The sequence below is a fragment of the Lepus europaeus genome, chromosome 14 (genome assembly GCF_033115175.1).
Source record: "Lepus europaeus isolate LE1 chromosome 14, mLepTim1.pri, whole genome shotgun sequence".
NCBI classification, from domain to species: domain Eukaryota; kingdom Metazoa; phylum Chordata; class Mammalia; order Lagomorpha; family Leporidae; genus Lepus; species Lepus europaeus.
In genome coordinates, this window is record NC_084840.1 from 34,198,685 (window position 1) to 34,215,912 (window position 17,228).

At 39.9% G+C, this 17,228-nt stretch overlaps 1 protein-coding gene across 2 annotated transcripts in view; it reads right to left on the reverse strand.

The window, feature by feature from the left end:
- RAB3GAP2 (RAB3 GTPase activating non-catalytic protein subunit 2) overlaps positions 1-17,228 on the reverse strand; it is a 117,312-nt gene that overhangs the window by 18,796 nt on the left and 81,288 nt on the right. The window contains exons 18-26 of one of the 2 annotated variants that reach the window (XM_062210372.1): positions 15,249-15,339; positions 12,769-12,896; positions 9,642-9,855; positions 9,177-9,274; positions 7,834-7,939; positions 7,077-7,237; positions 5,815-6,043; positions 1,570-1,683; positions 1,304-1,410 (exon numbers count right to left, since the gene is read on the reverse strand). In XM_062210372.1, the coding sequence (XP_062066356.1) occupies positions 1,304-1,410; positions 1,570-1,683; positions 5,815-6,043; positions 7,077-7,237; positions 7,834-7,939; positions 9,177-9,274; positions 9,642-9,855; positions 12,769-12,896; positions 15,249-15,339 (1,248 nt within the window). Of the gene's footprint in view, positions 1-1,303; positions 1,411-1,509; positions 1,684-5,814; positions 6,044-7,076; positions 7,238-7,833; positions 7,940-9,176; positions 9,275-9,641; positions 9,856-12,768; positions 12,897-15,248; positions 15,340-17,228 lie in introns of both variants that reach the window. The other variant, XM_062210371.1, reaches the window with a different exon arrangement.

The window sequence follows — 17,228 nt, forward strand, 5'->3', positions numbered from 1 at the left end:
CAGTTTTGTGTCTATTATGCAAGCACCTTTGGTTTACAAATGAATGTTGCAGAATTTTCTTCTTAGTTACTTACTTAAACTTGAATTAATTCATCCAGATTTTAGAAATCATGTCATCATTTTAATTCCAACATTTTTCTCATGGGATGGAAAAAGTATTTAAGGAAGAAAGTCTAAATACAACTACAATTCAGGCTGTAGTCAACTGAAGAGGGTGATTTGAGGGGCACTAAGGGGATCTTCTGTCCTAAACTCACATTTAGGCTAAAGTTTCATTGACCCTTCGAAGACCATTCTTTCATTTAAGTCACTTATTTTTTTAGTGTCTTCCTTTAATGTGTAAGTGAATAGGTAATTTTTTTTAAGAAGGAAGAGTATCAGTAAAGTTCATATATAAATGCGAATTGGTTCATCATGAATTTTTTTTTGCAAGAATGCAACCTGATATAACAACAGAAAGAAAGAATTTTGCTTGAGAGGAATAATTTACCAGAGCCCTGACTAAGGAGGCCTAGGTGGAGGAGGGATTTGCAGAGGGACAGTCACCGTATGTCTCACATCTATGTCATCCTGGCACCAACCCTGGACACTGGGATCTTCATTAGATAGGCGAGGAGGGAGTGCAGAAACAGTCAGATTCAGTGGCTGGCCAGAGCACAGATGTTGGTCAGCCATCTACCTGGGATCCAGGTCCAAGACTGGAACTTCTCCCAGTGCCTGGGGAGAGACAGTGGCTACCACAAGTGGTAGAAGATGATGCCTGACAGAGCCACACAATACAGCTCTTTTCATTGTTTTTCTGAGAGCTACAAACTAATACAGACACATCTGAATATCACACACTAGGCTAACATCAGGGTCATTACTCTAATTTTATCATGATCAATATAATACTAAGAACAGCCTGTTAGGTAGGGGCTCCTCATGTAGGAATTCATAAGGAAATAAAAAAAACCTTGTCTCAACTATGCAGTAGTAGTATAAAACATACTGGATTTTGACAAGAAGGAACCTATGTTTAAATCCTGACATTTATTTGGTAGTGTATCCTTAGATAACTTCTCTGAGCCACAGTTTTTTCTTCTCTAGGGTGGGGTTAATGATAATACTTAAACTTCATAGCTTCCTGTGAGGATTATAAGAGGTAATATATGAAAAAGTTCTACCACAATCATCAGTACAGAGACACCGCAGAAAAGAAAAAGCCAGTGTTGATCAAGTTACTTAATCAAATAGCCCTCCCCACACCCAGAGCCTGAGCACAGAAACAGAATGAGACTGGAAGGGGTACTGAGAATCTTACCTCTGGATCTTTATTCCACTGAACAACATACTCCCAACAGCAATGTGCGTGCAGCACGTCGAGCTCAAGGCTACAGGGAAACTGCTCATAGGCTAAGTGCAGCAGGTCTGAAAGTCAGAAGAGCGATGATGTTATACTTTCCCTAATGAAGACTCAGCCCCATTTCTCAGCTCTGGATTTCGTATTTCTCATTACGTGTGTATCACCTGGTATGGCTCCCAAGTCCATCTCCACCTCTGACACCTCAAGGAAACCTCTGTTAATACCTTCTTTGGGTTCATCTGGATTTTCTAAATCTTTTTCCTTATTAGGCAGTTTTAATACGTCAGGGCTCAAGTCCTGTTTAAATATCCATTTGGCCACACTGTCTGCAATGCCACCTACAGTTTAGAGACAAGAAAGAAAATGAAAATTTACAACACGTAAAAACCAATACAGTATATGAGCTGTGTTCTCTTATGAAGAGATATGTCACATTCGGGTCTGAGCCCAAAAGTGATCCCCAAAAGCCACAAGATTTACAGTCATGTTACTACCCAACAGCCATCCACAGGGGATAAGTAAGCTATCTGCTATCAGGAATTTTTTATATTCTCAGAAAACGTTAACTAAATATAAATGCATATGTATACATGTCTGGGTACCACATACTTTGTATGTCCACAAATTAAAAATTCACTTTACCAGACACAGAAAAAAGGAATGAATACATTTTTAAAACATTTTTATATACATTATAAGTGAAAGACTGATTAGCAGGACACTTGTCCAGGCTTCACAGAAAACATTAACTTTTTTTAAATGTTTATTTTTTACCTACTTGGAAGGCAGCAGAGAGAGAGTGAGTGAGTGAGAAAGATTTTCCATCTAACTGGTTTATTCCTCAAATGCCTTTACAATAGCCACGGCTGGGCTAGGCTGAAGTCAGAAGCCTAGAACATCATCCATGTCTCACATGTGGGTGGTAGGAGCCCGAGTACCTAAGCCACCACCTGCTACCTCCCAGAATGCATTAGCAGGAAGCTGGGATGCAAGCACAGCAGCCAGGACTCAAACCAGGCACTCCAAATTGGGATCTGGGCATCCCAACCTGCAGTTCAACCAGTTGCACCACAATGGCCTCCCCAATAATATTTCTAATAATCAACTAACTTGTCTGTATATTTATGGGAAAAATTCAGCCATAGGTAATCAGTGACTTAATCTATACCATGTTTCAGCCAATATTATAAAAAGTTGTAAATCCAAGCTGAAAAACATCTAAGACCTTTGAAGAGTCCTGTTTACTAATGAAAACAAGTTATATATTCTTCTACAATTTACAAAACATTTTTCTTTCAGTCTTCTCTATTTTGATTCTAATAAAAACCATTCCATACAAAGAATGCTTCACAGTAAATTCACAATCATCAGAGAACATACGCAACAGCAGTACACTAGGTGATCTAATTTCTCACTTGTGGGGGCCGGCGCTGTGGCATAGTTGGTAAAGCCGCCACCTGCAGTGCTGGTATCCCATATGGGCTCTGGTTTGGGTCCCTGCTGCTCCACTTCCTATCCAGCTCTCTGCTATGGCCAGGGAAGGCAGTAGAAGAAGATGGCCCAAGTCCTTGGGCCCCTGAACCCACATGGGAGAACCGGAAGAAGCTCCTGGCTTCAGATTGGCACAGCTCCAGCCGTTGAGGCCAGTTAGGGAATGAACCAGTGGATGGAAGACCTCTCTCTATCTCTCTCTCTCTCTGCCTCTCTGTGTAACTTTGACTTTCAAATAAATAATTTTTAAAAAAATTTATTTGTGGCCGGCGACGCGGCTCACTAGGCTAATCCTCCGCCTTGCGGCGCCAGCACACCGGGTTCTAGTCCCGGTCGGGGCACCGATCCTGTCCCGGTTGCCCCTCTTCCAGGCCAGCTCTCTGCTGTGGCCAGGGAGTGCAGTGGAGGATGGCCCAAGTGCTTGGGCCCTGCACCCGCATGGGAGACCAGGGGAAGCACCTGGCTCCTGCCATCGGATCAGTGCGGTGCGCCGGCCGTAGCGCGCTACCGCGGCGGCCATTGGAGGGTGAACCAACGGCAAAAGGAAGACCTTTCTCTCTGTCTCTCTCTCACTGTCCACTCTGCCTGTCAAAAAAAAAAAAATTTATTTGTGGCCTCTAACTATTTGATGCTTTTCATTGAAGAATTAACCCACTGAATATTTTGCTTAGAGTACTATTAAAATGGTGCCCCTATACATTCACTAGGTGTAGTAAGTAGTAGTTAGTGTAGTAACTTTACAATGAAATTAAGTCTTATATGAAATTAAGTCTTATAAAGTGAGAGAATGCATTAAATGAAAATGTATTAATACATGGGTATTTATAAATCTAGAAATACAGTCATGCTAGTATCAACTGCTTAACGGAAGTGCTGATAAGAAGAGTGAAGATCTCCAAAATAATTCAATATTCCTGCAGGATGGAAGCACTGGAACCTAAATGACTCGAGGGCAGTGGAATGTGAGCTTCAGAAAAGAGGAATAAAGTCCTATGGTGGGTAGGAGGCAGAGGAGAACATCTGCAGTGAATGGATCCTAAAGATTTCCTGGAGCAGGTGGCACTTGAGCTGGACGTTGAAAGATAAGTAATATTTAGATACCAGGGACAGCGGGGTGGGGAAAGAGGAGAACAGACTCAGATCCAAATATGGGAGTTACAGGGATGCGTCATTCTAACTAAAACTTAGGAAGCAAGCGAACAAGGATTAGAAAAATGAGTTAGATTCAAAGTCAAGCTCTTGTAGAGTAAGGATGAGTTTATAATTGACTCCAGTGACCTTCAAGCTTCTGTTTTATGACTCCTTAAATTCTTGAAAATTGTTCACAGGAGACGGTGTCATGTTCTAGTGGGTTAAAGCCGCCACCTGCAATGCCGGCATCCCATATGGGTGTAGATTTGGATTCTGGCTGCTCCACTTCCAATCCAGCTCCCTGCTAATGGCCTGGGAAAAGCAGAAGAGGATGGCCTAAGTGCTTGGAACTCTGAACCTATCTGGAAGACCCAGAAGAACCTCTGGGCTCCTGGCTTCTGCTGGGCTCAGCCCTAGCTGTTGTGGCTATTTGGGAGTGAACCACCAAATGGAAGATTTTCTCTTTTTTTCTAACTGTGCCTTTCAAATAAATAAATTTTTTTTTTTGACAGGCAGAGTGGATAGTGAGAGACAGAGAGAAAGGAATAAAAATAAATCTTTTTAAAAAAAGTTGTTGACAATACCAAAAAACTTTGGTATATGGGTTTTATCTGTTGATACTAAAAATCAGAAATTTAAAAAACATTTTATTCACTTTAAAATAAAAACTAAGCCAATTACATACTAATAGTATTTTATGAAAATAAAATTTTAGAAACAACAAATTATTTATGTTTAAAAACTTTTTAAACTTATTTTAAAATTTACTTGAAAGAAAAGAAAGGCAGAGAGGCAGAAAGAGATTTTCCATCCACTAGTTCATTCCCCAAGAACTGGGCAGGCCAAAGCCCAGAGCCTGGAATTTAATCCAGGTCTCTCACATGGCTGGCAGGGACCCAAGAACTTGAGCCATCATCTGCTGCTTCCCAGGGCGGGGCATGAACAGGAAGCCAGAATCAGGAATAATGCCAGGGCTTGAACTCAGTTACCTGGATATGGGATGCAGGTGTCACAAGTGGCATCTGAACCTGTGTGCCAAATGTTCACCTTCCCCTCCCACAAGTGAAAAGATATTTAGTGAGAAGATTAAAATTTCGCACATTGAGTTAATGTCTGTCTTATATCTCAATTCTCTCCCAATCAGCTTCGGCATTCAATCTCTATGGTGTTATGTTGTGGTCAAAGTTGATGAGGAAAACCTGGCCTCACACAGACCTGCAGGTGGCAAAGGGAGGACTCCTGAGGCCCTCTGACACACTTGAAGAATGAACGCTTATGTAGCAAGACAGCACGCAGTATCTGGGGCTTCTTGAACAGGGAACTGACCAAATCAAACTTAGAGAAAACTAATTGAGAAGTATATGGAGCGTCATTTTTTTTTTTTTTTTTTTAAAACAGGCAGAGTGGATAGTGAGAGAGAGAGACAGAGAGAAAGGTCTTCCTTTTTGCCGTTGGTTCACCCTCCAGTGGCCGCTGCGGCCGGCGCATCTCGCTGATCCGAAGCCAGGAGCCAGGTGCTTCTCCTGGTCTCCCATGTGGGTGCAGGGCCCAAGGACTTGGGCCATCCTCCACTGCCTTCCCGGGCCATAGCAGAGAGCTGGCCTGGAAGAGGGGCCACCGGTATAGAACCCGGTGTGCCGGCGCCGCAAGGCGGAGGATTAGCCTGTTAAGCCATGGCGCCGGCCTGGAGCGTCATTTTATTTTTAAAATCTGAAGGTGTTTCTCTTTCCCTATCCTTTCAAGTCATTTTAATTAAAAACAAAAACAAAAACAAAACAAAACAAAAAAAAACAAAACCTCATGCCATGAAAGCCTAGATGCAGATGCTCAAATACAACTCAGCTTACCTTTTCCTCCTTCTAGTAGTTTCTTAACAGAAAGCCTTGGAAGAGGCTCAGCCTGCAGTGCTGACACTTTGGAGGCTGGAGGACTTCTTCTGCTATGGAGCAAAGTCTGGAGGATGAGACAGTCCTCCAGCTGTTTCAGCAGCAGCTTCCAGTACTCAGTGTCAAGGGAAAGGGCCTCCCAGGAGTCAGTGAGGGCCTCCCAATCAGTACCCAAAGCTGTTTGGGAAAACTAACAGAAAGTACACTGGTGATTCTCTGGCAAGGATGAAAATTGCATGAACTTGAATGGGCTTGGAACCTGAAGGCTTTTGGACAGAAGGATGCATCACAAAGCAACACACAGAGGTTGTTTTTTCACAAACACTACTACCGGCCTGGATGAAAAACATGAGCCTCAGGAGGAAGGATACTGGGGTAAGGCATTTACACGGAGCCCTGCAGTAATGACCCAATTTAGCCAGTGTACATTTCAGAGTCTTGTGCCCCATCATAGCAAGGGCCAGTTTTTCCTGCGGGTACCAATCAGGGCACTGACATCCCCTCAGAATGTACCTGTCAACTTACAAAAGCATCTGAAATTTCCTATCACTATAAACATAGTAATCTGGTGATACTAAATGTACCCTTTAATTACTAAGACTGACACTGGTAAGTGAATCACTTCACACTTAGGTGTCTCACCAACTTAAAGTAATATCTTCCTAGAAAAAAATCATTTGACCCACCACAAGATACATGGTGTGTTAGTTTTTTCCTTAGAAAAATCTGCATCCTCGAGATGAGGAAAAGCCACAAAGCAGCTATGAATAGGAACCTTACATTGCAACCACTTAATACTAGGTTTATGGGAGGGAAGATAATCATAGAAGTTTAGAACTAGAACAAAGGCAAGAAGTAATACAGTCTAACCCTGACCTCCTGTGGATGAGCAGCCCAAAGCCAGGAGACTCATTCTACAGGGACTCATGACAAGTCACCAGCTCCCAGCAGAAAGCCAGTCCTCCGAGTGCAGCTTCAGCACTTCTCCCTCACGCCAGGGGCCACAGCTGAAGTCAAGTAAGTACAGCATCTGAACATACAAGTTAGGGGCAGCTCCCTTCTTCTCCCTCCCAAAAAAGTCTCAACAAATAACAACTGATTGGACATATACCTGAAATTCTAGATGTCTCATAATCTTGAAGATAAGCATGCTTTCAGAAAAGGAAAGCGTGGCTTGGGTGACTGGATGGATACAGATCTAAGCTGCTCCTTCCCCCACTTACTTTTTTCTCTGCCATACTGTTTGATATCTGTGCAGCAACAGAATGCCCAACATGTGCAGATAGCAGAGCAGCTCCATTGTTCTCAGACTGAATACAGGCCACGCGCATCTGCTGCCACCAAGGAGAAACAGACTGGGAATCCCACGTCTCGTCAATGGCCACTACAAGGATAGGGAGCAAATTCAAAACAAACTCTTACATGGTTGATTTTTTTTGCCTAAACTTTCATGTTGAACACGTTAACTCTATATTTCTGAATAAACTGGAAAATAAATCCATAATCTATTTTATTCAGACCATTTATATTCCATTTATTTGTGCTCTGTTAGTCATCCTATTTCTGAATCAATATTAAATCCCTACCTGTAATTTTTCATCATTACTGAAAACTAAGATTATTTCAAAATAACACACTGTTGTTTTGATAATCATACCAAAAATAAGAAGAATGTTACCTTAACCAGAAACCATTCAATTTGCCTTACTAAAAAATGTATTATTCACTTCACAAAATATAAGTTTAATGACACAAAATGTAAATTTTATTTTCTTAAAGTGTACTTCAAATGCATTAAGTGCTTGCTATTAAAACATGAACGAACCTCTATGGGGAAATGGTTTCTATTCTACAGTATATTTTTGTTAAGCAAACTGCTCCCCCTCCTGTTTTTGTGGTATGTCAAATATTATACTTGGTTCTGAAGAGCAGCAGCCCAAAGCTGGAGACTGCTGAGCCGCGCACTCTCCAGTGTCCTACCTTTCATCTTACTCAGGAGGGACAGCATTGTATGAAGACAGCAGACAGACTGCGGTTTATCCAAGATATCTTTTTCCTTAGAAAGCCAAACACTCAGGAGTAGAGACTGAAAGCAAATTAAATCTCTGTAAGTCTAAAAATGTATTCAGCATGGACACAATGATGCACTTTTCTAGAGAACTCCTGTGTATACAAATGGAGCAACCTTTTGGGTTGGAAAATAGGTGGCTGGGGGCCAGCACTGTGGCGTAGCAGACTGTCTCTGTCTGTGGCGCTGGCATCCCATATAGGTGCCTGTTCATGTCCTGGCTGCTTCACTTCCGATCCAGATCTCTGCTGTGCTATACTGGGAAATCAGAAGAGGATGGTCCAAGTGCTTGGGCCCCTGCACCCAAGTGAAAGACCCGGAAGAAGCTCCTGGACCAGTTCCAACCACTGCGGCCAGTTGGGGAGTGAACCAGTGGATGAAAGACCTTTCTCTCTGTCTCTCTCTCCCTCTGTCTGTACCTCTGCCTCTCAAATAAAACAAACAAACAAACAAAAAACAAAAGAAGTGATTGGTTGTTAGGTAGAATGATGTGTTGGTAAAACGAGAGACCTGTCTACCTAAGGGTCTACATTAATTGCTGGACTGTTTCCATCTCTTTTTTTTTCAAGACAGCACATCTTTTTTAATTAATTAATTAATTAATTTTATATTTTATTTGAAAGGCAGAAAGAGAGAGAGAGAGAGAGAGCAATCTTCCATCAACTAGTTTACTCCCCAAATGCCCACAACAGCCAAGGCTGGGCCAGGACTCAGAACTCATTCTGGATCTCTCACGTGCATGGCAGGAATCCAAGTACTTGGGTCATCACCTGCTTCCTCCCAGGGTGCATATAAGGAGGAAGCTGGACTGCAAGCAGGGGTAGCTGGGACTCAAACCAGGCACTCTGATAGGGGATGTGAGTGTCCCAAGAGGTGATTTAATCTCTGCCACACACCCACTCCTTCAACTCTCCTTTGAGGTAAACACTGCTTTCTAATTCGACCTTCTACTAAGTAACTTATTACCAGAAAGGATACCACTATGTGAGCATGGATTCTCTGTAGACTGATGAGGGGTCAGCCAGTGAGCTATAGGTTGGACTGGAGAGAAAAGGAGGACCTGGAGCTGGATCTTGCCCTTGCCTTGTCTGTCTCTCTGCCTCTCAAATAAAATAAATTCTTTAAAAAATGAAAAGGGAACAAAAATATTATTCTACTAAATATAGTGATTACAAACTTCTCTGATCATTTTTTTGAAGGTTCTATGATAAAAGACAAGTACAGGGAACAACAGCAACCAGCAACTAAATCTTACCAGTAAGAGCTGAGGGCTAAGTCCAGCTGACTCCAAAGCGTGACACATATCCTCAGTGGAGCTTTCTCCATGTAAACACTTCCAAAAAAAGAAACTGCCTAGTAGAACAAAACTCAAACACATTAGCCAATAATAACTTACCACTGGGACTAATAATCTTCCTACATTGCAATCTAGACTTCCAGGGGAGTAAAACAGCATGAGAGAAGACAAAATAAGGGTTCAATTTGCTTACAGAGCAGAAAACAATTCATTTCACTTCTAATATTATAGCTTTAATATACTTATTGATATGATACAATTTGCATGACATAGTGCATAAATTACCTTGTGTTGACCAAACAATATACATTAAATTCTTCAGTTAACTTAATTTCAAAACAAAATGCATCACTGAGATGTTGAATATTTCTATCAGGCTTCTAGAAGTGGGAGGATACGTAAGTAGTTTATTATTTCACCTACCTAAAGCCACATATTCCTCTTCACTTATCTTTTTTACATTGAGCACATCTTTCTCATATTCTAAATGTTCCAGGAATGTTTTTACAGGCAACACACCATCCTTATCATCAGAAAATCTCACAGTAGTCCTGATGCTCTCTTGCTTATATTTCTCTAATAATGTCTGGAGCTTAAGCAGCTCTTTTTCATCAAGCCTTAGTAACAAAGCCAAGTCCTTAAAAATAGAAAAAAATTCTGATCAGACTGTGTCTTTTTCTACATATCCACATGTATCAACCCCATTATCTGAACTGAAATTCAAAGCTGTAAGCAAAGCGTGGCTTTTTAAATTAATGCAATAGCTACAATGTACTCTGCTTAAAATTCTGTATTTCATGAGTGGGAGGTTACTTAAATAAGAAACTAATTTCAAAACACTACTTACTACCAAAGTACCACTTTAGGACCTTCTTCAGTCTATTAGTCTTGTAAAAGGTTGGAATTTTTAAGAAACATAAAATTACATAATCAGAATAAAGATTAAGACATTTATCAACTGCAGTTCTTGTCACTGTGAGGAAACTAAGGAACTATTTGAACTTATATGTTTATTTAATAAGCAAAATATTCTAAACACCATATAATAAAAATATGAGAATACAATTCTTATTATATTTATCAATATAAACACATGACTTTCAGAGATTCTAAGACTGAAAAGTCACAGATAGAATCTGCCAGCCTTTCAAGCTATTTTCACACACCATTTATGCAGAAACATCTTTTGATACTACTTAGTTTTCTGAATTAGGGACACATATACACATACACATGCACACTCAAAGACCATAAATTTCCCACAGCAAGCAAATTTTTTCCCCCATGGAACTTAAGCCATATTCTTAAATGAGAGAAGTGTCATTTAGTTATTTACTTTAGGATATTGTTTCTTAAAACAAGAAGTAAACCACGAAATGCTATAAAACAATACTAGTAGTTCCATATACTAAACTTAAATTTGATTTCTTTCAAATGTGAAAAATGAACTTCTTCAGATCCAAATTTTAGTTTTACATGCACAAAATTACCTATTCAGCCTAGAGCCAGATGCATATTTTTGAAGCATCCAAATGGTCTTACCAGTAAAGTATAATTTTAATTATTAAAGTACTTTTAAAAAATAAATCTGCCAATTGATTCTTAAAGCTTCATAATTGTTCTAAATTTTCATACTGTACAGGATCTGTCAAGTGGAAATTAATCCTACAGGGGATTATTAATTATGTATATTCAACTCTCTTTGGCAGGATGTACACATGGGAATTTGGATCGTAAGAGAAAATTAGGCATTGAAGAATCTGTGAAGCGTTTAGGCAATTCTGTGGATGTCACTTAACCAACTTGGACCTTCTTATTGCTTAAAACTATTTTATACTACGCTAAAGTAGATAGAAAACCAAAAGACTCTTAAAAACTTAACTCTTTTATCATTTATAATGGCTGCAGACTATCATGCACAGATTGTTAAAATGCTATATAAAGGTCATATAAAATCCCAAAGGCAAAAAAGAAGATAGAGTCCATTACAAAGAGAAAGTCTCTCACTTTTTCTGTCTAAATTTTATTCATATGCATGTATATTTAACATGAAATGCTTCTCAAATATTCTAGATATTTTTTTTAAAAAAAAAGCATTATCAGAGTGACTTGACAAGCCACTAACTCATGCTGATAATCCTCCTTTAGTTAAAGACAACCTAACCAGTATCCCAGAGGAACCTGAGGAGAGAGGACACTGTTTGTCCCTATTCCCCACTCAGCAGAACTTCAGGTTTCTGTATGAAAATCTAGAATTCTCCTCAGATGCGAACAATACTGCACTGTAATATGATTGCCAGGGGCTGTCACTCTGTTTTGCAGAATAAGTTATAATGTTATAAGAACATTTCATATAATTATTTAAATACTTTGATGTAAAATATTTTAAAAAGGTATTTCATCTCAGTATATGAAAGAGGAAGCTGCACAAGCTTGATAACACAGAAAAACAGGTGTGTACTGTTTTGAAAAATCATTTGCTTTTTCTTTAAAAAAACTAACTAAAGGCCGGCGCCGCGGCTCACTAGGCTAATCCTCCGCCTTGCGGCGCCGGCACACTGGGTTCTAGTCCTGGTCGGGGCACCGGTCCTGTCCCGGTTGCCCCTCTTCCAGGCCAGCTCTCTGCTATGGCCAGGGAGTGCAGTGGAGGATGGCCCAAGTCCTTGGGCCCTGCACCCCATGGGAGACCAGGAGAAGCACCTGGCTCCTGCCATCGGATCGGCGCGGTGCGCCGGCCGCAGCGCGCCTACCGCGGCGGCCATTGGAGGGTGAACCAACGGCAAAGGAAGACCTTTCTCTCTGTCTCTCTCTCTCACTGTCCACTCTGCCTGTCAAAATAAATAAATAAATAAATAAATAAATACTAACTAAATAAAAAGGGGCTAGCGCTGAGGCTCAGCAGGTTAACGCCCTGGCCTGAAGTGCTGGCATCCCATTTGGACGCTGGTTTGAGACTTGACTGCTCCAATTCCTGTCCAGCTCTCTGCTATGGCCTGAGAAAGCAGTAGAAGATGGCCCAAGTCCTTGGGCCCCTGCACCCATGTGGGAGACCAGGAGGAAGCCCCTGGCTCCCGGCTTTGGATCGGCGCAACTCCGGCCATTGCGGCCATCTGGGGAGTGACCCATCGGATGGAAGACCTCTCTCTCTCTCTGCCTCTCCTCTCTCTGTGTAACTCTGACTCTCAAATAAATAATAAAATAAAATCTTAAAAAAAAGAAAAATAATTTGCTTTCTTTATAGTTTTAATTCAGTTTATTACAAGCCTCGTCCAAAAAAAAAAGTTGTTTTATAAGAAGTAACCTTAAAAAATGAGTTGAAGAAAAGCAAATGATTCTAGATTAGTAAAAATGGATTGATAATAAAATGTAATATTCTTGTGTAAATATACATTTAGCAGTAGCAAAGCACAAAGATTCAGCAGAGGATCTTGTAAAGAAAATATACCTTTAAGCTTTTAGGAAAAACCTCTTTACTACTGATTTAAAAACTAAAAACAATCAAAGAGATTATTTTATGTAAAACTATACAACTAAAATTTGGGTTACTCACATTATCAGAGAATGGTGTGTCCGAATGAAAATCAAGGGAATTTAATTGACTGACAGATTCATAAAGATGCAGCAATTTCAGCTTATTAGCACAAAACTGTAGCAATCCTTCATCAACAGACTCAAGCTCTAAAAGGCAGAGGCAAAAATATTTTAAAGATACATTTAACACTCATAGGTTGGCTTTTCTTTCATTAAATCTCTTACTACTACATAATCTTCTGATGTTTTGCTATACTAAATATTGGGGTATCTTAGGCTATACCAGATTTTGAAAGCAAAGATAATCTTTCCATTACTGCGAAAAATCTATGAAATAAGATGCTTAATAGTACAAGGGGAACAAAAGAAAAAAAGGAAAGCAGAAATATTTTTGTCTAATACTCAAATTTAAAGCTAAAAAATTAAAGCTTTAAAATTAAATGATCTGGGAACACCTCAAAAATATTCTCCCTCACATAAAACTCATTTGCTGAATATTATATTCATACCAACGGTATGCAAATAAAGCTGCTTGGCTCTTCTTATTGTGGAGGTCAAAGAAAGCACAACTTTGATAATTTGTTAAAGCCTTTTTTAAAATTTCCATTTATTTATTTATTTTCATTTACTTGAAAGGCAGAGTAAGAGACAGAGTGAGAGAGAGACATCTTTAGTCCACAGGTCCACTCCTCAAATGCCTGCAATAGACAGGACTGGGCCAGGCCAAAACCAGGAGCCTGGAACTCTATCCAGGTCTCTCACTTGAGTGGCTGGGCCCAAGAATCTGGGCCATCATCTGCTGCTTCTTAAGATGCATTATCAAGTAGCTGGATTGGAAATGGAGTAGCCAGGACTTGAACTGGAATTGCAGGTGGTGAGTTAACTTGCTCTGCCACAATGCCTGCCCCATATCATGCTTTTTTTTTTTTTTTTCTGACAGGGAGAGTGGACAGTGAGAGAGAGAGACAGAGAGAAAGGTCTTCCTTTTCCGTTGGTTCACCCCCAAGTGGCCACCACAGCTGGCGACTGTGGCCGGCGCACCGCGCTGATCCGAAGGCAGGAGCCTCTCCTGGTCTCCCATGAGGGTACAGGGCCCAAGGACTTGGGCCATCCTCCACTGCACTCCCGGGCCACAGCAGAGAGCTGGACTGGAAGAGGAGCGACCGGGACTAGAACCTAGTGTGCCAGTGCCGGAGGCAGAGGCTTAGCCTATTGAGCCACGGCGCCAGCCATATCATGCTTTTTAAAAGATGTATAAGAGTGAAACTGATATCTTGGAATTTGATTATTGTTTATAGCCTATATTCCTGCTGAAAAGTGGTCTTTCTACTTTTTACTTGAACTCTTTATTTAGTGGAGCTTTAAGTCTATAATTATAAAGTAAATTAAAACTGTTATTGCGAAAATTAAAACAGTAAAGAAAGGGGTGGGAGGGAAGGAGAGAGAGAGGCAAGTATCAATATATTCTTAGAATTGTATATATGAACCACATAAAATCTGTTCTCTTTATATTAAAAATAAATAAAAGAAGGAAAAAGTTGTGTATACTAAAAACTCAGAGTTCACTGTTTATCAAAAGTCAGCTCAACATATCTGATGAAAGGATGTTGGCGGTACTGAATATAATGATTTGTTAATTCAGCTACTTTAAGCTAGTATAAACATAATTAAATATAAATATAATTAAGTATAAAGTTGTCTTATATAATTAACAAGACAAGCAAAAAGTCACAATTAGTTGAAGTCAATACACTGCATACTCCAAATTCACTGATGTTAGGAATTCACAGTAAACTGAATTTCAATAGCTGAGCTGGATAAGAGTACGAAGTTATAACCTACAGTTTCAAAAGTAATTCTTTTCATGCACATAAATTTTGAAAACTAAATAACAACCAGACCGATTCAGAACAGATAATCTAATTACAGCCTGTGATTTGAAGAGCTCTCTATTCATGAGAGAAATGTGTGAGAAAATGCAGATAATATAGATACTATACATTAACAGAACATTTATTCAAAACATAAATATTTTTGACTAGTAACTCAGTCAACAACAGTACTTAAGAATGCCTCCTCTAGGAATCTCTGTCCTCCCACAAGCCTAAGTAAAAGACAATGGCAGTGATGCAAGTGGCTATGTTTTGCACACCACCAGTTAACTTCCCCTTCCTGCCACTGGCTTTCATAATGTTCTACAACCATTTCTCATCATTCTGTACTGATGTCTTTCCTCACAGTCAAGGGATTCAAAAGCAAATACTTCCCTTAACAATAAATTTACCAACAGCTCAGATGAAGATTAACTCTGTACGCTGAGTAAAGAATAAAAAATGTTCCCAAATACTCAAGGTATGAAATAAGTTTCCTTACTCTTTACATGTCATTTCCATTTGAAAGTAATATGATGCCATCCTAAGTAATTAACAGTTTTTTAAAAACAGAGTTACAGAATGTGATGAAGCCATAGCAACTACCAATCAGTACAAACCCTATTACCTTGATTTTTCAAAGTATCCATTAAAGTCTGGGTGATGTTTCTAAGGCAGGAAAATGGTAAGCGTTCACTTGCCAAAATGCTTTCCAAAGCCTAGAAAAATGATATTGAGCAATTCTCATAATTAGAAGGCAATGATTGTTTTTAAAGTTTTACATTTATGTGTATATTTTCACTACCCCAACTTTCAACAAGAAGCTCCACATTTAAGCTATTTTTGTACTCATATCTAAGAATTAAAGTTGTATCATAAGTGTCATGTAAACAACTTCATGCCATGGCAAATATGGTATAATAACAAAGAAAGTCAAAAAAACTAAGAAGGCAGTAATCTGAAGGCAACTGACGCTTAATAGAATGAGTCAAGACAGAAACAGAGACAGCTATTCACCAATAACAAAAATTTGAGTAAACCTATACTACCTGGGCATAAGGGAAAAGCAAAAGTTACTGCCATGTAGGTGATAAGAGCTGAGAATGATTTAGTTATAACTTATATCTGTATTTGAGCATAACCGGCTAAATCTATAGGCCATGCCAGGTATAGCATACACGCTCCATCCTACCATACCTTCCTGTCCCCACCACACCACCCCCGCAGACATTTAAGAGTTTTTATCATCAGTTCCAAAATACTTCCTCATGCCTAGAGCAGCAACCATCAGACACATCAAAGGGTTAATCTGCAGGCAAAATTCATATTTATCCTTTCATGTCAGTACATTAAACTGGATTTTAATTGATGAGATGAAATACTCTAATAAATAGGCAGAGAATGTGGCATGAGACAAACATCAGATCATAACACAGTAACTTCTGTATTTTTATGGGTGAGAAATGGGCTTAAAGGGTATCTGACGATGACAGGCCTATGATCGAGTTAACTAAAGAAAGGGACCTTAAGGGGTAAGAGTTAGGACAAATGCCATTTGTTCATGAATACACAGGCTAGCATCTGGCTTGATTTCCTTCCTATCGTTCTGTCTCCCACAGCCTAACCTTTCCTCTAGTGTTGTAAAACAATAAATAACTTCTGCTACTGGGTTTTCCAACTATCTACTTACTAATATATTTATTTTCATCTACTGGGAAGGCAGAGCAACAGACAGAGAAAGTAAGAACAAAAGAGAGAGAGAGAGAGAAGAGATCTTATATCTACTAGTTACACTTCAAATCCCCTAAACAGCCAGGGCTGGGCCAGGCTGAAGCCACGGGCTGAGAACTCCTTCCAGGTCTCCCAAGTGGTGGCAGGGGCCCAAGCACTTGAGTGATCCTTTGTTGCCTCCTAGGACGCACGAACAGGAAGCTAGATTAGAAGCATAGCCAGGACTCAAACCAGCATTCTGATGTCAGATGTGGGCATCCCAAGCAATGGCTTAACCAACCCACTGCACCACAATACCTGCTGTCTACATTTCCAATAAAATTCCAAATTTCTACATGATTTAGCAGTATAGTATAAAATTAAAAGACAAACAAGGGAGGCTTCACTATGCGAGTTTCTTGATGGTTGTTCTGTGATACAAAATTTTTCTAACAAGATGGTATCTAAGTGAGAATTTTTAGGGTTGTGACCTTCTCTACTGCAGACTCTCTAGATGCCAACCTTGCCATCATGGGATCACCTTTAATAACTGAGACTCAACCTTGAGCAAAATGAGATACAACATTGTCAGTTGAATGAAAAATGGCATTAAAAGTCACTGAGACTTCTCTGTTCTACAATAAAAAATACATTTTTTAAAATGACTGCAACACCCATGCCTTGAGGGTGCATAGCCTATTGGCCTGCTCTCTGCCTTCGCTTTGCTGCCGCGTTAAGCTACTTGTAGCTGTTCATAACTATAAGCCTGTTCCACGTGCCTTGTTTCCGGCCTGTTCTCTGCTTGGTATGGACCCAACTTAGCCTTTGGATTTCTCTTTCTCCCCTAATTAAAGCCCTCACTCTCCTATGCGTTTCTCTCACTGAATAAAAAGCTTAA